The following is a 17642-nucleotide window of genomic DNA, read 5'->3' as shown; positions in this document are numbered from 1 at the left end:
AATACTCTTTATAGTTTGAAGGGTCTTATGGTGCTTTATTGAAATTTTAAATTTCATGACCCTGGGGTCACAAGTTTGCCCCTGGGTGACCGTTAAGGCCCATGGGCCTCTTGTTGTATAATGTATTAACAAATTGAACATGAACATTATTTTGACATTTGGTCAAATCCAACCAGGTGAGCGATACAGGCCCCATGGGCCTCTTGTTAGTTACAATATGAACAAAATTATTTTCATTTCTGACTTCTGAATCCAAGGCACCTTTTATCACTGCATATGAGTATGATGTGAATTTTAGTTTGATGGAGAAATTTCATTCTTGAAGATGTCTTCTCGGCAGCAAATATTGTACATCAGTAATAGTTAAAAGACTTTTGTGATACATATTTACTAGCTGAGCTAATTGTCTTGTTTTTTGAAAGGGATAGCTATATATAGATATGAATACATGATGAAAGATTGATGATGATAACATTATAATGAACAGGATCATTTCATTAGTAATACATGGTAAATCTCTCTACATTTAAATTCCTGTATTAAGTGGTAGGTATACAAGGCAAGAGATACTGTGATATTTATATGTTCATCTGAGAGATAAAAAACGCTTTCCCAGCTGATGGTGGAATTCCGACCTTTACTTCGCCATTTACCTGTTGGGATCAGACAGATTTTTTTTTTTCAAACAAAAGAAATGTACTAGTGAATCAGTGCAATGTATCGGTCGTTGTTATGTAACCTTATATAGATCTGTGGCTTTTTTCTCCGGGTAATAGTATACGATTGTCACGTTTCCTGTCGCATCACATCCCGAATAGGCTCAAAATTTCATCCTCATATGACTTCATACAACACTTGTGTTTCTATAAGATATCAATTAGTTATATCTTTATTAGACTTAGGTTTCCAATTCAGTTTATTTCTAGTACAGGAACAAGTACGATCCCCTACACCGGAATTACTGTATTAACATGATACATTCATTGTGTATAAACTTTCGTTGTTTTCGTGGTTGCTCTGGAGGGACCACAAAGATAATACAACAAACATTGTTGTATGTGTTATTGTTATATTATTGTTGCATGGGCTAACCACAAAAGTTTGTACCCACAAGATGATTTGACATGTACATTTGACATGTACATGTACAGAAAGTACAACCAGATATTTCATGTCAGCCCTTCAACAGCTTTTTTCACGGGGCTGTTAATGGGGCCCATTTCAAATTGAAATTATTTCATATCTTAGCCAAATTCCTAAAATTCACAGTTTATTCTAGAAAAAAATCTTTCCCAATTCTCCTGAAAAAATCATTCCCAATTCACCAATTTTCTTTCCAAAATGAGATAAAAAAAAAAAAAAAAAGCCCCATACGTATACCATACCAGTGAAAAAACACCTAAATAAGAACAATAGTATATACATCAATTGTGAAAACAGTTCCAATTTCTACAGGATTTCCTACCTACAATTATATCATGTAATAAAACCAGTTTGTATCTCGACAAGTTAGGGGGCACTTTTTACTTCAGTTTAATTGAAAGTATTTTGTTAATAGTCTTTGTTTAATATTTATCTATTGGAATTTTAAAAATCTTGAAAAGAAACATGTATTCAGTAGGACAAGTTTACTTCCTTTTAATTTTATGTTAGGATTTAATGAGAACAGGTCAGAAGAGATATGTTTATTCTGTTTACATGTGTAAGTATATATATAAACAAGGAAACAGATAGGTATACATGGTGTGATTAATGACCCACAGATGTTTCTACCTCCCATTGAAAAAAGCTGATACCTAGTAGTTAAGGTTTTTAGAGGAAACAAAATATGGTTTTTAGGTTCAATATAATTCCCCTAAGTACCCTGCCTGTGTGCTTCGGTGTATGGAGCCTGGTATCCGGGAGGTGAAGGGTCACTGGTCAGCAGACTGGGCACAGGTTGGGTAGGTTATTACCTTGTTAAGGAGGGCAGGTAGGCAGGAAGCCACAGATAATGTTACATGTCATCAAGGTAAAATCAGGCCACACTAAAAAATATTCTTAGTTAACTGTACATTCTACCGTATTGTTAACATTATATGTAAGTAGAGATGAAATCAAGATACACTAAAAATATTCTTTAACTGTGTTCTACCATATTGTTAACCCGATAGGTCAGTAGAGATGAAATCAGGCCACAATAAAATATTCTTAGTTAACTGTACATTCTACTGTATTGTTAACCCTACAGACCAGTAGAGGTGAAATCAGGCCACAATAAAATATTCTTAGTTAACTGTACATTCTACTGTATTGTTAACCCGATAGGTCAGTAGAGGTGAAATCAGGCCACAATAAAATATTCTTAGTTAATTGTACATTCTACTGTATTGTTAACACTATAGGCCAGTAGAGGTGAAATCAGGATACACTAAAAATATTCTTTGTTAACTGTGTTCTACCATATTGTTAACCCGATAGGTCAGTAGAGGTGAAATCAGGCCACAAAGAAATATTCTTAGTTAATTGTACATTCTACTGTATTGTTAACACTATTATAGGCCAGTAGTGGTGAAATCAGGCCACAATAAAATATTCTTAGTTAACTGTGTGTTCTACACTGTTGTTAACCATGGGCCTTACTAGTTCATAGAGACTATGAAATCATCAGAGAAATTTAAAAAAATATAGTAATTAATTCCTACGACATTCTAATCTTTATTCAGAACTTTTATTAATTATGATACTTGGTCAAAAAATACTTTAAAAAGTTGAAACAATAACGATTGTTATGTTTTTGTTGGAAGCGTCCACAGTGGATTCAAAATTGTTCTAATAGAAGGTCTTATAATCATATCAATTTTGCTGCATGACAGAATCGATCACATAAAATATATTTTTATGCTGGAAACTAAACTTTACACATTCTTGGCCTTACTCGTTCATTCATGCTGGTTGTGGGAAATTGTAGGTGTGTAAGTGGATGCTTCATTGACAAGATTTAATCTGAAGGTTGTAGGGCTGGGATGGTCACTCGGTGTAATAGCCTTAGCAGAGCTGGTCAACTATACACATTGAAAACACATCCTTGAAAACAGATATCTACTCTTTTGGCCTCAGTGATTCTCACACCAGTGGTGGCCATTTGTTGTGGGAATGAACCTTACACATCCACTCTAAAAATATGTTCTTTCATGTGGTACAGGTACTATGGGATTTTAATAAAAAAAAAATTATTACAGAAAAATGTATCTAGCATTAATTTCTAGATGTTTTATACAGAGAATTCACTTTTAATATACAGCTAATTATATCACAAATGAAATGTGACTTTTGCAGAGCACTAATGTAACATTAAGAATACATGGCAATAATCAATTGTCGTTGTTGGTATGTTATCATCATCACAGCGATAATTATAGGGATCTTAACATATTTCTACTTTCACCTTCAAATCTGTTAAAAAGTGTTTAAAAGATATACTTTTAGTGAATATTTTTTCACAACATTGGTTTCTTTCAGTGACCAATTTGCTTACATTCACTAATGTATTGTAATTACAGTTTTATGATAAAACAACTGTAGCATTTTGATTTCAGTCCATAAATTTTGTTTTATCGACCTGAGAAAAAATACCAATCTCGGTTAGTATTTTTTCTCGGGTTAATAAAACCATGTATTGACTTTATCAAAAGGCTATAATTGTATATGTACTTTCATGATTCGTCAGTATTTCATGAGAGAAAACATGTAGTGGATATTGGCTTGATTGCCAGTAGAGACGAAGGTTTGTACTGTAAAAGGGACTTCCTGTGAAACTTTGACAAAGTCTTAATCTCAACACTTAATTCATTTGATTTATTGGTTAAAGAATCTTAAATCAGGTTATAAAGTAAAAACGTTTTATCATTCACCCCCAGAAAATATCCATTCATGTTTTAAGCTAATTGGAATGTGTCTTATAAAAAATACTCTAGCTTCATGTAGATTGAATAGCAAATGAGTGAAAGAAATATCTTTCACTAGAATTAAACTTGAATTTCAGTATTGCCCATTCAGTTTTCTCAGAGTGGAATTTTCTCATTTGAAAAAGTTTATCTGCATTTTAAATTGATTGAAAACCATTTGTGTGAAGAAAAGCATTTGTAGACAAATTGTCGTATTGACTTGCCAAAAAGAGAACAGCTTCGTCTCCATCTGAGGGTCAGGTTAAATTAGTACACTCTACTGTTTTTACAACATATGTGTGTTGAATTAAGAATATCCTGTCGGGCTGCCAGATTTTCACATACCAGATTTAGTTTTGGTGAGAATTATGATATTGATGTTCTTGATTTTCCATGGTTTCCTTGCCTTTACATCTCGGGTTTAAAAAGGCTGTATGTAATGTCTTAATTACATTTATGATGTGACTATTCCTTTGAATCCTTTATAAGGATTCTGAACAGCTTTGTAGGATGAATCTGTTGACCATTAAGACAAATGGAAGAGAATCAGGCAGGAGTCCTCTTTCCGGAGCCACCAGCCGACACTTTTCTAGCCTCTCCTGTTGGCCAACATCTGACTAAGTTTGTCAATCAGTAGTTCACTTACGATTCTGCATTATTTCAGATTTCAAAAAAAAACAACATTAAGGAATAAAGAATATGTTGGCTGTGCCGGTGACTGATGCTGATCCTGCTAATTTCAGCATGAACAACATCCATTTGCAACTTCAAAAGTAACAAACAATTTCAACTGGCAAAATCTGTTAACACCCGATTACGTAGTTATAGTACAGCTTTGAACTTGTTAAACTCTGGAAAGGCTTTGAGATAACAAAAATGGCTGTAATTCTTTCTTTACATATGACACTGGTGAATTTTACATTGGCCAATATAAATGTTCTAGAAGTATCCACATAAAAACTTAACAATTATTATCAGGAGTACTGTGTGGTATGGACGATGACTTGGAAACCCCGTACAGCTATCTCTATTACATAATTGAAGTAGAGTGCTGGCTTGATTAGAATCTTCAGAAAAAGTCCACAAATTCACGGTTTTCTGTGATTTGATCGGTTTGTTCCGAGGGGAAGTATCTATGATACAAACTTTTTTTATGACATCGTCCGACCAATTAACGCCAGATCAGTGTAAAACCTAAGAAAAATTTGTGAAAAGGTTGTGTATTCAACCTGAGCCTAATTGGTCATGTTGAGGGTTTATAGACTGGGGGTAGGCAATTGGTACTTGATTAGCAAAGTTCACTGTTCAATGTAACGGTCTGCTTGCTGTATACAAGGTGTTTTTGCCTTTCAGTGATGTAGGTAAGTCATCAGTGGGATAGGCTGGCCTCTCCTAATTCTCTTAAATCCTGCTTTGTCAGCTTGCAAACAGAAAAAAAATCATCATTGAAATTTGAATATCATTGACAGATAATTTTGTGTTAATATGATTAAGTATAAATGCACTATATAAAAATGCTGTTTTAATCTTTTAATTCCAATCCCTACACTTGTCTTCTTTAATTGCTTTGGAAGAATCATTAGAAATGCAGGCCTAGGATATATATCGTTATGAAATCATCACTAATTTGCTTCATCAGTCCAATTTAAATACAAGAGTTAATGAAATTGTTTATTTAGATTCGATAATGATTTTTGTCAATAATTTGACTCTTATACCCGAAAAGCTTACAGTACTAACAAGACAGGTGTAGAAATTTTCAAAGGTGAGAGCTGACCAGGTATATAGATTTACTAAGTCATCACAAGAGCTTGTCCCCAGAAGTCAGCTAATATGTTCTTACACGGGGTGTCATATATGTTCTGGACAAAGACATTGGGTAACCTGCTGTCCGGGTTATGGGTCAACATGTCTCCGATATTTATAGACCGGCTAACCACATCCGAACTATAACAATAGATCTGCTTTATCATGCGATATTATTGTGTACACGTTAAGATGTTTGTTTTCATCACACGCAAGCTTACTTTTACTTAAAATATGATTGCTTATAATAAAATTACATTTTGCAAGTGATCTATTTTTTCATGACATTAATATTTCTCTTTTTTTTCTTTATATTTTTTATATCTTCCAAACACATATATCATCATTAACAATCAATAATTGTAATATATCTCTTGTATTCACAATCAGCATCAGTACTCACAAGCATCAGAAATTAATATTTCTAATAAATCATACATTTGTATATCTCATCATTGATTTATGATTTAGGAAAAGAGGAAATAAGTCCTTATGTTAAAAAAGTATTCTTAAAATATTCATCAGTGTTTGCAGTTTTGAAAGTGAATGAGTTTGTCTAGCAGTTATACATGTAACGATTTGATGGCAAAAACAGTTTGTTGGAAAATTAGAGAACTTTTGTTATGTTGAATCGAATGTTTTCAAATTATCTACTACCTGGTTATTGAAAAGTTGGCATCTACCCTTTTACATTTATAACACCCAAATCTCCATTAACAATACTGTCATTGCATGTCCATCAACTTGTAATGTAGGTTCATTAAGTTAAAGCAGGTCCTGAAATACAGTTTGTAGCTCTCTTGTCTGAAAGACCTTAACCTACATTGAATGATCACAAGGGGAGAGCATCCTAAAATCTTAATATATCAAGAAAAATTGTACTCAGGCTTTATTCCCTACATACACTACACATCATTGGAACTTCAAACTTAGGGCATTAGTCCACCTAGGTGAGGCAGTGTGTCATGCATCAAAAATAGGTCAGACTGACCTGAATTTTGACCTTTGACCTACATTCAGTTGGGGGATTGTGATTCGCTGAATTGTCTTGTTCTGATGGATTCAAAATGTATGTTTTGACAGATTTGTCATTTCTACTGTTGACAGATCTTTGTCACTCTTATGCTTAACAAATCTGTGTCACTCTTATGTTTTAACAGATCTGTGTCACTCTTATTTTTAGCAAATCTGTGACACACATATGTTTGATGATCTGTGTCAGTCAGATACTTTCATGTCATTTGTTATTTGATTTTAATTGGTTGCAGGGGCTGCGAGAGATCTGACATTTCCAAGCACCTGTTGATCCATGAGGAGCCTAAACATTTGTGTGAAGTTTGTAACAAGGCTTTCAGACACTTGAAGAACAAAGAACTGCACCTCAAAAGGTCACTGTTACTTTGATGACTGTCAAATGATAAAATTGGAAAAGTAAAAAGTCACCTCAGCAATAATTTTGCTTTTCTTAATTTCTCATGACAAATCTAATGAAAACTTGTAAGAAATTAACGTATTACTCTCCATCTTGTCAACAAGATCGATGCGCGTATCTCATATATAGCTAGAGTTCAGTAATGTCTCTCTATATATACCTTATTACAACACCTGGATAAATGTATTGATACTTAAAACTCTTTTCTACCGAACAGATTGTAATCAAATAAACTTGTTATTGATTGAGTCAGAGGATTTTGTCAAAATAAAATTTATGCACTTTGTGATTTGTTTACATGTACAGTGTATGATGTAATAGAATACAAAGTTGGCAGATTTTGGTTGATGGCTTTTTTTTGCTTTGCAGACATAATGGGCAAAGGGACTACAAATGTGGGGTATGTGACTTCTACGGGTATACATTCACTGACATCAGGAAACACATCGAACGCAAGCATGCTGACATCAAAACTCTCGTCTGTGATAAATGTGGATCAGCCTTTAAATCGGAGAGCTTTCTACGGGTATTTATACATTATGTTATCTAATGGATGTTTTCAAGATTTGGTATATCTTAACAAAAACTTCACAGCCTAAAAAAGTTTCTTTTGGGTGCTTGTCGATTAAGCACTGTTTAAACAGGTCATATAGGAAGTCTTCTTCAGGTTGCTTCTTACGTTCCTGTATATCATGGTACTGTTTTACATTGGTTGTAATGACAGACTGTCTTGCCTTGCAGGAACACCAGAAACAACAATGTGAGGTGTTTATGATCGAACAGGCCCTGGCCATCGCTAATTCTGGTGGAGGTACAAGTCAAGCGACCATACAGATTCCCTCGTCCTCTTTCACCGTTGATGGGTCACAGATCCTTATCGATGGTCAACAGATTGTGACTGAAGGAGGGGAACCAGTCAATATTACAGTGAAACGCATCTCAATGCCAGGTATGTCTTTAATATATCTTACTCTGAGAATTGTTTTTTTACGCATGGCTGAATCTAGACTTTTAGACCAGATATTTGGTTTCAACTGGATGACCTTGTTCTAATATTTTATTCTCATGATTCCAATAAACTCTCTACCTTCACCTGTAGGATCCACCCTGCTATCAAATGAATTAAAAGGTTAAAATTCTTTTTCCTACCAAAGGTCCCATTCCTTGTCTTTGCTCTGTAGCAAGGTCCCATTCCTTGTCTTTGCTCTGTATCAATGCCCCATTCCTTGTCTTTGCTCTGTATCAATGCCCCATTCCTTGTCTTTGCTCTGTATCAATGCCCCATTCCTTGTCTTTGCTCTGTATCAATGCCCCATTCCTTGTCTTTGCTCTGTATCAATGCCCCATTCCTTGTCTTTGCTCTCTAGCAAGGTCCCATTCCTTGTCTTTGCTCTGTATCAATGCCCCATTCCTTGTCTTTGCTCTGTATCAATGCCCCATTCCTTGTCTTTGCTCTGTATCAATGCCCCATTCCTTGTCTTTGCTCTCTAGCAAGGTCCCATTCCTTGTCTTCACATTGCAATAAGATCATGAAGAGTTTTGGTTTGTTACATTATTGCAGTAGAAAAGTGTATAAAAGATTATGCTGCTTCACCATGAACCAGAACTCACAACTTGTATTGCCTTCAGTTGGTTGTTCCAACTGATGACAAAAGGATCAGGGTTTTTTTGCAGCATTTGGTCATTGTCATTGTCCGATACCCTCATTTGATTGCACTATGCTACATTACACTTATCACCCATTGGTCAACTCAGTGAAGGGATAGAGTGTCCCAACACTTTATCACTAGCCCTCCACCTCTGGGTTGCGAGTTCGAAAACCTACGTCTTTCATGTCACTGTTTAAATAGAAAGAAATCAACTTAAACTTTTCAGAATAAGAACTCTTTCTTTTTAGAAGGGAATATTAAAAAAGTACATGTTACAATATGGCTGCACCCATGAAGGGGTGCAGATTCTGTGATAAAAATACAGTGGACAAGAATGTCAACAGGTCTTAAGTATTTTAAACGAGTATAACCTAGTATGGCAATGTTTTTAGGGTGTAAGGAACATTGCAGGGGTGTAACATGTAGTTGCATGTATTTTGTGCATCAATAAGCTAAGCAGAGTATCGAAATTGAACACCAACTTAGCAGTGTTCAAATAGTCTGAAATTCCTGGTAACTGGCTTTTCCATCACCTAGGCCTGTTTTTACTGATAGGGAGACATCTCTGACAGACAAAAGTGTTTCAATAATATTCTGCTGAAATGGTTGAAACCTGTTGATATTAAATTTCTGAAACAAGATTTCAAGATCACTCACCGCTACTGTTGTTGATATACAGTTTCTATAAAGCGTATGTTACCTTCAATCTGATTGGCCGAAATTTTGATAGGAAATGTCATGGAGCCAATCAAGTAGCCTCTGTTGAAACAATGTTTTTTCACTGAGTTGACCCAAGGGTGATAAGTGTAGCGTGGTGCAATCAATGGTGGGTATTTGACGATGGGTCATTAGGTGGCTGTTTGTTTCTAAGTGATAATTTGAGTTCCTGAAAATTTGAACTTCTTAAACATTTTCTCGCTGAAATGTCAGCTGTGAATTGTTTTTCAAGTGTAAGGGATAAGGTCACTATAAGAAGAAAATTGATTCCAGTAAAGTGTTATAAAACAAGCACTTTCATGTCAATCAAACCAGTGTTTATTTACTAAAAGTGCTTCCTTGTGATTGCTTTTCTTATTTCAGGGTCAAGCAAGGTTACTTATACTTTTCTTTAAGTAGAAATATTATTTCAGATCAAGAAAATAAGTACTGGTGTCAATCAATAATTCCACCTGTCTCCATAATCATACAACTGTTGGCTACACAGGTGACACATGTATTTCTGTCACCTGATAAAACTTATTATATACATGTTGCATGTCAACACAATGTCAAGGCTACAACAAAAGGTTAGAGGTCAAATGCTAGTCTGAACTCAAAGCAACTTGCTCATAATTACATGTTTTATGATCTAACACTCCTGGGATAATTACCGGTCAAATGTTTTGCTGGTGGATATACATATAAGTCAATATACTTGTCTGGTCCAAATAACATTTCATTTTGAAGTTCACTATCATTGTATGTTATGACTAGGTGATCAGTCACAACAATAAGTTTTTATATTTTTGTTTTATTTATTTGTTTCTGTTTGTGTTTGATGTTTTTTGGGGCTTTTTTTCCTTGTTGCAGTGAAGAAATTGTGGCTTTCAATCTTAAAATAAAAAAGGAGAAAGGCTTTAGTTTCTTAAAAAGTAGAAAATGTGTGGCACAACCAATTTCTGTTTCTAATCCATCTATGCTAAACGGGTTATCTCCCCTCCACCACTAATCATCTTTAAAGATGACGTTTGGCATTATCATAATATAGTTGAAGTGTTATTTATGAAATCGTCGTGTGTTAAAATGAAGTTTTCTTGTTGCCTTATTATTGGTAAATAACATGGTGAATTCAAGAAAATCCACGGACATAAAGAATCAGTGATTTGTTGAGTGTTGTGTAAGAGTTATCTTTCCTTGCCCTAGGATGGTGTAGGTCTTAGCTATAAGGTGTACACATATCATGCTTCACATGCCTAAGCTGCTGGCAGTGCGTGTGTTGGATATGAAAGTAAGTGTACCTTTTAAACTGCAGACACAAACATTCACAGTAACAGATGATACATTAAAGTTCATAAATATTTACAGGTATAAGTAGTATGTTGTCATAGCAATTGTGCACATGGGCAGAATTCCCATGACATTTAGAAGATCTGCACAATTTTCCCTTTGAAATTATGAATGAGTAAGTGTTTCTGGGAGATGAAAGCATTTTAGGGAGAGCAGACACGTCACAGGAGGGATGTATGGATTACATAATTTACTCCCAACCCATTACTCTATTAACTTAACATGCGATCTAGGAAAAAGATTTTTAAATCAATTTAACTGTAGTCAAATAAGTCTCTTAGTCTCTTGTCCTGTCTGATACATTTATCGTTTTATATGTGAAAAAGAAAAAAAAATGTTTGCTCTGGTGATAAATTCTCCCATTGACAGTTTTCATTTAAGCTGATAAGGCGTTATTGTGAGATGCTGCTATCAACAGGTGGGAGGAATGTTTATATATAACCTGACACGGATAAAGGCAGCACTCCCCTTTCTGGGAACACCACAAAAATAAATATAGAACACACGTACTTCACAGGTAGACTGCATGGATATCCGATCTCAATGTCATGTGCATTTTACAGAGGTTTCCAGGATACTGGATAGTTATATTAAGGTATCTATTATACAGATGCTTTTGATCATAAAATTGTAATCAATGTATGATTCTGTCTATCGGGTTGTCCATTCATCCTAAAATTAGTCCGTGCAAGCTGTCATGTGAACCTCCAAGACTTTACTGTTTTGGGTTAAAAAAAATTGTGTACAAATATGTCTTGTGAAAGGTATTCAAGGTCAAGGTCATTATTCTAAAATCTAGTTATGTAGTTTATTTTGGTGGTCAAACTAAGTCTTTTATTTATACAAGGTCAAGGTCACTGTATTCTAACATCTAGTTCTGTAGTTTGTTTTGGTGGTCAAATTAAATCGGTTATATACAAGGTCAAGGTCACAAATGATTTACTGACATTTTGTTATGATAAGTCTTTGTTGTTCTAAGGTATTTCTTTGTGAAGTTGATTGACATGTTTTAGACAAGATAGGGGCTAATTATGCATTACATCACATGAACTTATTACTTGAGTCATCCTAATTTAAAATAGTTTCTGGCTTTTCCAATTACATGGGCAGATGATATACTAAAACTGGGTCAAGCTAACCTAGTTAGAGATATTTACATGCATTTGTTGTTGACTTTGAGCAGTATAATTATTGTAACACCCAATTAGATCTGCCTCGGATATTATTTCTATGAGTGATGTGGCAAAATCCAAATATAAATCGAATCAAACATGAACGAAGCTCCCGGTTATAAAAAAAGTGGCCCATTATCTACAAGATATGTTGAGGTCACCGTTTTTTCCACCTCCATAGTTGGTGGGGTTTTCTCACCATTTTATGTCCTTGGGATAGATTAGATCATTGATTGAATCCTCCGATAGTTGTGAAAAAGACGGGTTGTATAGATGAGTGTTAGGGGAGGGCTGTACAAACATACCTCAGCATACTACCTATCTCTCCTTTACCCTAGTCATTTATATCAGTTACTCTCTATCAAAACGGGCTATAAGGAAGTATTGGAGAGTGTGTTTTGAATACTTTTCCCTGTGAAAACAGGTATGCTTCAAATCTTTGTGTCATTCATATCTCAATAATGACATAATGTTCTGTTTTTATGCACATATCTCTGAAGGAATTTAAGTCTGATTTCTATTTACAGGTGTGTAAATAGGTGTGATTTTGGTAGAATACCTCTGTCTCCATGCAACATGTATAGAAATATCCTGTGTAACAATGGGTTTTCACCTGAATATCATTCTATAGCTTTTAGAAGTATGAAGGTGATTATAGTGATTTATGAACCCACCTACTACCCACACCCTCAAGTATTGATGATATACAACTAATTCATATTAGTGTTCTTTATGGTAGATTTGGCAATATTTTTCACCTACCTTGAGAGACTGGGACAAACAAGACGGATACTTGTTAACTGCTTTTACAGAAATTCTCTTCAGAGAGTATTTCTCCTACTGAGCTTACCTTCCCTTAGAGATTAACGATCTTAAAAGTTTACCTGAAGTCTTAAAAGAAATCCTGAGAGTTTGATTGTCCTGACAGATTACCTTCCCCTAGAAATTAACCATCCTAAGAGGTCACCTGTCCTGAAAGAAATGCTGGAAGTTAACTTGTCATGATAGATTACCTTTCCTGAGAAATTATCCATCCTAACAATTTGCTTGTCCTGAAAAATTCCCATCTTAAGATAATTTATTTATCTGATTATGTTTACCTGTCTTGAGATTTTATCCAACTCCAAAGAATCTGTGTCTTATTGAGTTATCCTGTCCTAAGATATAGAGATTACCTCCCCTGAGAGATTACCTCCCCTGAGAGATTACCTTCCCTGAGAGATTAACCATCCTAAGAGTTTTTCTTTCACGAGAGACTACCTGTTCTCTAAGTTTACCTGACCTAAGAGACAAATTTCTTTAGAGATAGCTCAGAAGAGGGATTTTCCTCTCCTAGATCACCTGTCCTCAAACAACTAATGTTAGAAATATGTGCTAAGAATGGACGTTTCTTGAGCAACAAGAAACCTATTAATGTCTACTAAAGATTCTAGTAGCCTGGAATTGGCATGGCTTTAATAACCTAGGTATCTTATATGATAATCTAGCTGTACTACTATGTACACTGTCTACATGTCTACTAACCTGTTACTTACTGTACTGTCTACATGTCTACTTACCTGTTACTTACAGTGAAGTACAGGTAAGTAAATAGTCCATTAGACAATTTATAAGGTAGATTTATATTGATGATGAAGGAATAAAAAGAATGTGGAAAATGTCAATAAATTCCTCTTCCATTGTATTTGCCTCAGTAAATATATATATTTATACCGTTTCTGATCACAGCCTAACTGTAAAGTGTTGTAAAGTAAAATTGAAATGGACAGATATGTGATTCATTAATGAGATAACCTACATACGTGACATCCATCTGACACTGTAGGTACAAATGGCGGATGAGGCAATTATCCGTTTTATAAATATATTGGTAGCCAGGTACCAAATCGGTTAAAAAAAAATAGGTGAATTAACAACCATTTAAACAAATATTTAAAGCTTGTGGTTTTTTCCCATTGCCATGCTTCAACAGTTGGGAAGTATTCCAATAAGAGGTTCATTGTAATTCTCCCAGCTAACTGTCAGTAGCAGGCCACGAGTGGGTGACCTTGGCATAAAAAAATAGAGCTGAAATCAGATCGGTAAACAGTTAGCCCAATACTGGTATAAATACGGGTTCCTGTACAGGTACTGTAGGAAATTAAGGCTTCCTGTTCCATTAATTTACCATGCACATGTTGTGCATGTCCGTTATCTAATCAGTGTCCAGATTAGGATAATCCTCTTAATTTGTCTTAATGCAATGGATTAACTTCTTTCCGATATTTGATTCCAATTAAGAGGCCCAGACCACAGGGTTCACTCCATTCAAAAACTGATGAATTGATCTGGGCATTTTTAGACTAAGGAGCAGTATATAGGGTTAAAATGAGTCCTGACCAGTAGAGGACACTGGAGTTTATATAGGTTAGTAAACACTCCTTCTCATGGAGTAGTGCCAACTAAAAGGTCTTTTATTCACAACATATACAGAGTTATTGCCCCTTTTTTTTTTTTTTTTTTGGGCTAATAGGCAGCTTGCAGCATTCCTACCTTTTAAGGATTCTGGATATGAAAATAGAGCATATTCATGGCTTTAACTTGCAGTTGGGACAGGAAATCTTATCAAAATTTGAAGTGTTAATATTAATAATCCAAAGACATTCAAAGGGTCTCAGCATAAAATCTTATTCAAATGTTAAAATAGTTTGAATTGTATTGGTCCTCAAAAATTATATCTGTACAGAAGATTTGGCAAGGGATTGACGTTAGAGAAATGAACAATTCAGGGTCATTTCCTGAACCATTAACTTACACTGATATGCTGCAAGTATGCATAAAAAAAATCAAAAGGGGCATACTATAGGGACAAACGTCGGGCTGTACATACAATGACGAGGCCTATACTATAGTGTGGTTAAATCCTCAAACACCCTGCAGTGACCCTGTAGTCCTCATGAAATACCTCTAAGCACTGTCCTTATGGAACTAATTTTCCTTGTAATTTTTTACAGATATTCGACAGTTCAACTCAATGTCGGAATCTAAAATCCATGCATAAACAACTCCCTGACCTAAAATATACAGTATTTCAACAATGTCTCCCTTGCAAAAACAATGCGAGAATTTTTCCTTCTGGACCACCTGAAAAAGGGGTGACCATCCGGGATGATGTGATGATTTATATTAGAGCAGGAAATGTTAGCCATTAGGGACTGGGTACAGAGTGTGCCTCTTCAGCACTAGCGGGTCCCTATAGGCATGTATGTGTGGAATTTTATCTCCAGATTTGAGAACATCAGGTGAAAAATTGCCGTGATTCTATTTGCTATGATTACCTTCACCATCGGTGTTAGACATTTATACCTGTTAAGTAAAACGTGTTGCGGGTAAGATTTTATCACCAGCAAATTAAAGATCTTTTTCACTCTCACCAGTAAAAGTTCTCCATTTTTTCTTTGCTATGTAATGCGGATTCAATAAATCTTAACGAGGGGAAATTTGAGATTTTATTGATAGGGAGGTATATGTATAGACTGCATGTACTGACTGCCTTGTGTATGAAATAGGAGTGTTATAGGGTTCAGGACCATGTGTGGCTCAAAAGGGTTTTAGTATCTTGGGTATGTGATGGCCCCATTAGGGGTTATTACCCAACATGGGAGATGTTGGTCATGTGAGGAGATATTTTATGATACACAAAGATGAATTGGAATAAAGATGATAATCAAGGTATTCTAGATCTGGGATAAAGTTTGTATCAGTTTAAGGATGAGTACATAAGGCTGGGGCCCTTAGTTCACGGTAAGAATGAGTACATCAGATCGGGGCCCTTAGGTCGGGCTAAGAGTAGGCCTACCTGGTAGATAGTGCGGCTAGAAAGGTAGGGCTCAGATGCACAATGTCTCTTGCTTCTAGGGTAGATCTGGGGTGCAATGTAGGTAATAAATATGTATAATCTTGATCAGAATTAGGAATGAAGTTCTGACCCCAGATGTTCGGAACTTTATCATAAAGCAGATTTTCGGTATAAGATTTAAGAAAAATATCTGTAAGTCAAAAAAAGAAATGTCTGGTATAAAATTCATTTTGAATCTTAGATGAAATATATAGTAATTCTGCAAGTTCTGCATTGTATTAAATTATCAGAAATGTGAACTTGAGCCTCAAAATAAATATTTTGAAGATTGTTCTAATCATGCATATTCAGGTAGATAAACATTCATGTTAAGGAGGGAGGGGGACATATACCAAGCAAGAGGTCATGCCAAGTCATATCAGTACATTGAGAGTCATGTTCTATAGATACAAATTATATATGGGTATTAGGCTAGGGAGATAGACCTGTGACAATGAGTACAGTCAATTATAGGACAGAGCAAGTTAACCATGGGTATCAAACTTGGCTCCTGGCCCCTTTAGCTCAGAGTTCAGCACACTAGGAACCTGAATTAGGGACCTTGGCCACTAACCATGGGTATCAGACTGCCTAGTACTGCCCCACGACCATGACATGGTACTTGACACACACTGTAACTCCTTATGTATAATAATCTCATCAAAAATTAAACCTTAAACACTGACCTCTGGCCAGGCTGACCTGTCTTTTCACACACAATCAATGGCCAGAGATTTCAGAGTAAAGTTCCATTGAGAAATATTCGGATGGCCACTAATCTGTGGGAGCCCTGGGATCGGCCCCTTGTCAAGGCATTACTGACATTCCTTAGATCCCTACTGGTCTTTTATTGGGGCTGGTCAGTGTGTTTTGGGAGGAGATGACCACAACACACATGGGCTGATGTGAATGAGAGGGTTCCCACCCGCTATATAATGTTTTCCATTTCCTGTTCATTGTGTGGAGGAGAATCTGTCGAAAATTGAAAACACATCAGTCGGTCATATCAATTTTGCCTTTGTCCAGTATAACAGTACCTGTAACGGATGGTCCCGCTATCTGTACTGGGGCATATAACAGTAAAAAACTGATAAATACTTAACTTAGCATAAGTAGCCTACTAAACTCAAAATGGTATTGTCAAATCTTATGGTGTCATATTTATTTAATGGAAAGAAATCTCATCTCTGTTTTGATATGTCAAAAATTTTATGGAGATTTGATGTTTTGTTGAAATTCATTTTCATGGTCATTCAAGTTTTTTTGTACGTGGACTTTTTTAGGGTGGTCAAGATTTTGATCATTAAATTAACATATTTTCTTTTATAAAGATATTAAAACCTGTGCCATATCCACATGATCTAGCTCCACAAGTCAAATGCCATGAAAGGTTACTGGAATTTATCATTGCAAATAAAACCAGTTTTGGATATAAAAATATTTGTCGACGAATCAGATTTAAGGGTTCAATTCCATAGGTAGATGGGGAAAGCCTATATGTGCCTCTCAAGATAGAATGCTACCAGCCGGGGCACATAGTTAAAAAAAAATCTTGTTCAGATCAAATAAAAAAATAATGTGCAAGATTAGAAAAATCCTCAGGAGAAAAGGGTCTAAGTACACAACTAAACATATGGAATACAATACAAACCTGAAATATCTAAAGACCACATACTCATTAAATAAAGTGTTACCTAATTCTTTATGATATGAAATTATTAAACCTGGTTAATA

General features: G+C 35.3%; 1 protein-coding gene across 3 annotated transcripts in view; it reads left to right on the top strand.

Annotated features, from left to right (window-relative positions):
- Positions 1-17642, top strand: part of LOC117327320 — a 120453-nt gene that overhangs the window by 50244 nt on the left and 52567 nt on the right. For all 3 annotated transcript variants that reach the window (XM_033884247.1, XM_033884249.1, XM_033884248.1), the window contains exons 15-17: positions 7001-7120; positions 7534-7690; positions 7906-8113. In XM_033884247.1, coding sequence (XP_033740138.1) covers positions 7001-7120; positions 7534-7690; positions 7906-8113 — 485 coding nt within the window. The remainder of the gene's footprint in view (positions 1-7000; positions 7121-7533; positions 7691-7905; positions 8114-17642) is intronic.

The sequence above is a fragment of the Pecten maximus genome, chromosome 5, assembly GCF_902652985.1.
Source record: "Pecten maximus chromosome 5, xPecMax1.1, whole genome shotgun sequence".
Lineage (NCBI taxonomy): Eukaryota > Metazoa > Mollusca > Bivalvia > Pectinida > Pectinidae > Pecten > Pecten maximus.
The sequence above is the reverse complement of the archived record's forward strand: the minus strand, read 5'-3'. Positions and strand labels throughout refer to the sequence as shown.